The 7,114-nt window shown below is 44.5% G+C and overlaps 1 protein-coding gene across 1 annotated transcript in view; it reads left to right on the top strand.

Moving 5' to 3' along the window:
- The window catches only part of T265_09203 (hypothetical protein), a gene marked incomplete at both ends in the record, with an annotated part of 52,388 nt that overhangs the window by 8,049 nt on the left and 37,225 nt on the right, over window positions 1–7,114 (top strand). Inside the window, 2 exons of the mRNA XM_009175216.1 lie at window positions 2,861–2,934; window positions 6,391–6,628. Of these exons, the coding sequence (XP_009173480.1) occupies window positions 2,861–2,934; window positions 6,391–6,628 (312 nt within the window). The remainder of the gene's footprint in view (window positions 1–2,860; window positions 2,935–6,390; window positions 6,629–7,114) is intronic.

The following is a 7,114-nucleotide window of genomic DNA, read 5'->3' as shown; positions in this document are numbered from 1 at the left end:
GCGAAAAACAGACAACTCCTGAATGACCCTGTAGATTAGAAATTTCAGAACAACTCGATTTTCCGAGCAGGCTTTCCGAAAGACAGGCAGTATTGGAGCAGGCTCCCAAGCAATTTTTGATCGCAAACCTACACAACGTCAAGAAATGCATTTTCGCTTCGTCGTCAGATGGAGCCCGGGTAGACGATCGAGCGCAGGCAACTCAGAGGTGGTCAAGGGGTGGGACTTCGTGCTTAACACTAGTCCGCACAATACAGTCTGTGGAATTTCGGACAAAATAGTTGCAATGTTAATAGGATGGTGACTGTCCAAAATGGTGTTAGAAATAATGGATGAACATAAATATTTCCAGGCTGATGGGATCGTGGATCGGGATTATGAGAATAGCTAGGTCGCGGTTGCATTGAGTTCCACTCGCCAGTTATAAATCGGACAGAGAATCCTGTGAAAACGACGAGTAAGATAAGATGACTACAGAGTAGAAGTCGATGTAGGACAATAAAAGGTAAGATGTATTAAACAAAGTCCTCGATTTACCACCATTAGAGTTTCATTTCGTTGGTTGATGGTTGCGTGGCAGTTGATCTGTTTCCCCGAGCATGGCGACAGGTTTCGACACCTTTCGAAAAGACGTCATTAGTGCGAGGTCTTGATGTGTGATTTGTTCACGTCTGCTTACGTTCATATTGTTTCTAAAAGGCAGTTAGTATGCGCAGCGCAAATGGTTGTTTGCGAATTGTCCGGTACTTGATTTGATTGTTTACGTCGGAATTTGTGTTGCTTTACTGTCTACTTATCTCGCATCCACTAGGTTCATTGGCAGCTCCATGCTTAGTAATTCCATTCTCTTATTCCCCATTGATTCCTCATTCAGAATGATTTACTTGAAGGAAACTACGCACAAGGTTGATGAGAACTCTTCGACAGCCCACGACCGGTTTCGCCCTTCTTGGGGCTCATCAGGTAGACGCAATCCCCTTATGTTCTACTTGAACCGAAATTGGACTGTTTTCGAGAAATACATTCATTTGCATGTTAATTTGCTTTCACCAGAGACTCAACTGAATCTCTCGTTCATGATGTTCTACAACTGAATGTGTTCCACACAGGCCGGCCCATGTTTCAGTTGGCACGATATTCGAGATATTGCAGTATACTTCCCTAAAGGAAACTATTCACAAGGTCACAAGTCACAATCATAAACGAGAGATTCAATTGAGTCTGTCGTGAAAACCAAAATGATTCACTTGCTTCAATTTACACCTCTTGGAGAATAAGAGTCAGCTCTGGTGATGCCTTGGAACATCAAGCAGAAAATACAACCCACATGGTCTGGAAGCGCTACAGAAGGATGGAGTCTTGATGTACCTTTTCGTTGTACGATCTTGTGAACAACGTACAAGTTTACGCCATTTTTACTAGTGACGTTGCAATATTTGTGAGTATGATGCGATTGGCCGCAGAGGCAGAATTCATCGGATGGTTATAAAGAAGATTACTGACCTAATGTAAACACGTCAGTGGGATACTTCATCATGAAGGGTTTCTTCACGCTTCTTTGGAAAATTAGAAGCATTGTAAACTTCGTGGAGATTGGGCGCAAAGACTGACACATGGAAACCCGTTTATGGAAACAACTGCGCCAGAAGGCTCCGATAAGAGTGAGGCTGAGTGAAGACAGCAGCACAGAGGCTGACAAAATGACTCACGATTGTGTCCTCAGAATGGGAATCTCTTTGAGGAATAGGTTTGGAATCAAGGTGACAGACTGCGTTAAAGCATCTGTTCAACTGGGGAATTTCGCACAGCGAAGGTAAGGAGCACGCTGCATGCTGCATGGAAACTTGAGCGGGGTGATTGAGGAGGGAGACCACACGGGGCTCCAACAAATTCAACAGTGATCTTCCTTCGGACGGTAGCGTTAGTCACAAACGATGTGAGACCGATCTCGACAGATCCAGCATCCGCTGTCTCAGTGGGACACAGTGAGGATGTCTTTCTGCACCGAGTGTGTTCTACGCATTCCGTCTAAAAAAACTTATAAGTATGATGATAGAGATAACTAAAAAAAGAAATACTTTGTGCAACGTAAGTTGGCGAGAACGATGAATTAAGTCAAGTTGTGAGCACTGTTGCGAAAAGATAAATCCAGCAGAAATACCACCACGTAAGATGAACTTTCGCAAGATCTAATTTCGCACCAAACTTACAGATTTATCCAAGCTGTAATGGTGAATCACTCCCCAAACCGAAAAAGACCGGAGTAAGGGCAAAATTTACGAAAATTCACAAAATGCTCGTATGCTGGAATGATTTCCAAAACGTAATTTTGTCATTTGCAAATCAATTTGGTTTTTACGAGAGACTCAGCTGATTTGCAAATGAGTGAATTTCCCGAAAACAGTGCAAGTTGGGTTCAAGTAGATCATAAGGTTGACGGAAACTCGGGGACTGCGCCTACCTGATGCGCCCGAACTGGAAGGGCGAAACCGGTCGTGGACTGTCGAAATGTTCTCACCAACCTTGTGAGGAGTTTCCTTTATGAAAATATACTGCGATATCTCGAATATAGGGCCAACTGAAACATGAGCCGGCCTGTGTGCAGCACATTCAGTTGTAAAATATCTCTTCCAACCCATATTTGGGGTTGGCTCCTAACCACGGTGTTTCCAGGTAATAACCAGTGACCTACCCCGAGATCCCAAGAAAACAAAGTTCGTCAGGATGAAGCGGAATTAGGTGATGATGCCTCTCTGAAGAACCTCAGAAACAGTCATTGTTTGTTGAATGGTTTTCAGCAAAATAATTTATATATACTTCCAATGCATAGTTGACGCCTTCTTACTCTGTTTCTTTAAAGCTACAAATTAGTCTTGAAGATATTGGACGCGAAAATGCTGTGTTGAAAGAAGCCAATGAAAGATTGTTGAAAAGGTGAGAGTTTAACGCTTTTTTATGCACAAAACGTATATTCACGACTATTAGGATCCCCTACAATATGCTAAATTGCTTCTCTGGTGAAGAGATTTAACGATTTTCCCTATTTGTCACGAAAGATGGTATGTCCAGAGCAGCTTTTGCGAACTTACGTCACCTGTGGCGTATACGTGACATCAGGTTCTCTGTCAGGGGTCGAGTTTACAATGCTGCGGTGCGCTCCATATTACTAAAGGGATCAGAAACCTGGCCGCTCTCTCGCCGAGGACGTCAAAAGACTTTCAGTGCTTGACCATCGATGTCTTCGGAGCGTTGCCCGAATCTGGTGGGAACACCGGATCAGCAATTCTGAAGTACGTCGAATGGTAATCGGGAGAAATAACTCACCCTCGATAGATGAACTAGTCACACTGTATAGGTTGCGCTGGCTTGGTCACGCGCTGCGTATGCCATTAGACCGACTTCCTCGAAGGGCTCTTTTCGCACAACCACGTGAAGGGTGGAAGAGAACCCGAGGCGGTCAAACACTGATTTGGCAGCGAAGTGTGAAAGCCATTACCAGCAAATTCAGCCTCGCTGGTCATTGCCGTCTTCCTGGATGGGGTCTCCAAGACGAGTCACATTAATGGTTAGAGACATGGCCCAGTCGCGCCCTCGATGGCGCTCGTGCATCCAAGCTATTGCCTTCAATGCATAGCTCCCTTCCCAATCCCCTCAGTTAATAGTCCTCCTACAGCGCTGTATTTAAGCATCAGTCTATCAGCTCCCGCCTCCAATGCGCAGCTACCTACCCCACCTCCCCGAATCATCGGTGAACGAAACTGTGGCAGCTACAACCACTGTACGACGAGTACGCGGTTATTACAGCTGACAATGTTGATGATGATGAACAAATTTTTTGCCTGAAATTCTGTGTCGGAGCTTATTTGAATGAGCCTTGGATGAAAACCGGGCTTCAAAAACTAGAAAAGGTGCAAACCCACGCAGCATATTCATAAGATTACTCCAGAACACCTTCACACCGGTAGGGAAGGCCCGTTTGACTCAAATACATCATTGATCCCTTCGTGTAGTTACCGTCAGCTTCTGAATGTCTTTCGGGTAGTGCACCTCCATTCTTTTTTCGAAGCGTTCACCAGGTCGTTTTCTCACACGTAGACGTTTCTGAGTTCCTGCTCCTGACAATATGTCTCGGGGTTTCTCAACTCAGCGGAAGTTGACAGGATAAACGCCCCGCTAGGTGACATCACACAGTCTGGATAGGTGTAAGGCTGATGGCTGAAGTTCACCCTGAAATATGTCTCTCAATGGTGGGGCCATGTTATATCTGCTGATCCGACAAACTGTTGTATCTGATTGCTATCACCGCTCCAGTGCCTAGTTCCGGGAAAAGACCCACCGAAGGGAACACAACAGGTTTGTTGCGAACAAGCGAGTGCGAGAGTGTGTGTGTGAAAGTACAACGGACTCAAGCTATTTTATTGAAGCGACACTGTCTGACCTTGGTCCAACACTGTCTCGCGCTATCTGGCTTTGACACAAGACTGTGACGTACTGCATATTGAGGGCGCGTTGTCCGTCTGGTCAGCATCTAGCGGAGTTCAGGTTCTCAGCAGATTTCTGGTATTCAGTGGTTACTTTTAGGAATCCGACCTCCCTGATAGTCCAGCGTTCCGAAGCGTCCTGTTCCCTTGCATGCTGTCCCAGAGAAGGTTGATATTAAAACGATTCCAATGTACTTAGTGGGTGTACCGGCGTTCAAGATTTAAATGATTTTCATTAGAACACGGCGTCAACTAGTGTATAATAGCGGTACCTGCACGGAACAGATAAGGCACTTCCAAATAACAGTCAAGGATAAAGTGGGATGACTCAGTCCAACCAAAGGTCATTTCATATCGAGTAATCTGCGACTTCCCGAGGCCACAGTCATCGAATTGTGTTTGCTCAGCATCTTGGGCTCTTCAGCTGCTTATGACACCTCTACGGGAGACACATGGCGTTGAGGTTCATTCATGTCACTTACTTTAATGCCTGACCCGGCATGATGGACACCTTGTGCCTGATGTGTGAGTCGTGACTGTGCTTTGAAGATCACCCATCCTTGTTTCTCCTTTCTTCATTCGCTGGTCTTTACATATGTATTTCCTTACCGAACATTCTCAAATAAGTTGGGAGTTATCTTTTCGGATTGAAACGTTTGGTGGTACCTCTTCATATCTATCAGGTGGATTTAATTTTTGTGTTCCAAAAATAAACGACAATAGTACTAGTGGAGATTTGATCACTCCAGTGAAGTTAACCTGCATCGAAAAGCCGAGCAACAACATACCTCCTTTTGGTGGACATCAGTGCGCACTTCACAAACCCCACTCTGAAGACCATAGGATACGATTGCCTGAGGTCGTCCATCACTGTGGTTAACCCGCACTCTTCTATCGTGAAATCCACACCAAGTGGTCACCTGTCGGCCCTAATAAAGTTTCGAAATTCGTCAGCAGCTTACTGCCGAGGCAGGACCTTCTGAGATACCGAAGGCTGAATTGTTGTCCCGGGCACAGTTGGAGTGAACTACATCTATAGGACCAGATATAAAATGTCCCTACAGGGGAAGCATACACAGCTTCAATTTTGCGCTTGTCTGTGGATCAAAGCAATGCTTTACCTCATCGTTCCTGTGTACTTTTAATTTTCGAAGGCATCCGTTGTAGCCTGTGAAGTGAGAAGAAAACTAATCATATCCATTGTATTACAATTATTAAAATCTGACAACAGGGTGCAGATTGTGCGCACGGGTCATTGTAGCCGGATTTTAGTTTACCAGAACAATGTTTAAAGAAACAAATTTCTAACCAGGTCAGAAAAACAAAGATTCTCATACAGCCTTTAGAATGACATGTACCAATCAAGTTTACACAGCTCAGGATTCAGTTGAGGGAAGAAACAGTGCGGAAAAATTCAGTATCTCGTGAAGCTTTTTGTGTAATCCAATCGGTTTCTTCATACATGTAGCTGTTATGCAGCCACTTGCTATATGTCCTCAACTGTTCTACCCGGAAACGCATAGTCAACGGTTAAACTCGCTTGCCAGAGACCGCTCTCTAGTATTTCTCTGCCACTCGGTGTGGAGTATGAACGAAAGCATTGTAAGATCACGAAGCCATCCTATGACCTCCGGTGACCAATTAACCCTAAAGACAAAACCGCAGAAACGGACCAGCAGCAAATCGAGTCGAGACCAACAAAGACTGCACCTTAAGCGCTAAACTGGTCAGCCTCAGTGAAAAGTCTTCATTCTCCATTCGAAATTCTTGAGAGTTGCTTGAGAAAATTTGACAATACATCTAGAAAGATAATGATGGAAAGCAAAATGGAGAGAAAACTTTTTAAATCGATGTGTACGATCAGATTAATCGATGTTTCTTTGCTTAGCTCATCCTTATTTTCTTAAAGCATGTATACAGGTGAACAGGAACAAAAACAGAAGAGACAAGAACAAGATCTGAGTGCAAAACTAATCCAGTTGCAGTCAAAGTTACAGCGGCTTTCGCAGCCGAACTACAGCAAGGCAACTGTTGATGCACACACACAAACGGAGCTGAGGACGGTTGGTAAATTAGACCAAGCCAACGGGGAATCATCCACTCTGGGGGTACAGGTCAGCCAGGCAAACTTGAATATTGTCACCAAGGTGAGTCGTTCTGGCTTAGCCGGGTTCGACTGTACATGAAACTCGGATTATAACTCAACCCATCGCTAACATCTACCCATAAAAGCTACTTTTAACAACATTTACATATCTGTTCCGTCCTGAAATCGATGTTTTAAATATCAGGACCGCAGACACCATTGATAGACGTTTGACACTTTGTTAACACAAGGTCAGTTGCAACTTTAAGGTGAATCATTTCTCAATATGCACATATCAGTCCGAGTTATTTCCACTATCAGCGAAGTCCTCTGAATTGCCTCGCTGAGTAGGAACAGACGAAAAGTGAAACTAATCACCCATCTGGCTTCCAATTTTCAAACCCCGAAAGCCTGTCTACTTAGCCACCTTCAATGTTCTTACACTGAAGCAAGCAGGTCAACAGGTGGCTCTTGCACGTACGCTGGATTCCTTCTGTATTGATGTATGTTGTCTGTCAGAAACAAGGACGCAGGACGCAAGTACTGT

Source organism: Opisthorchis viverrini (assembly GCF_000715545.1).
Source record: "Opisthorchis viverrini unplaced genomic scaffold opera_v5_266, whole genome shotgun sequence".
In the NCBI taxonomy this organism is placed as follows: domain Eukaryota; kingdom Metazoa; phylum Platyhelminthes; class Trematoda; order Opisthorchiida; family Opisthorchiidae; genus Opisthorchis; species Opisthorchis viverrini.
Note: the sequence above shows the minus strand (reverse complement) of the source record. Positions and strands in the feature narration are given on the sequence as shown.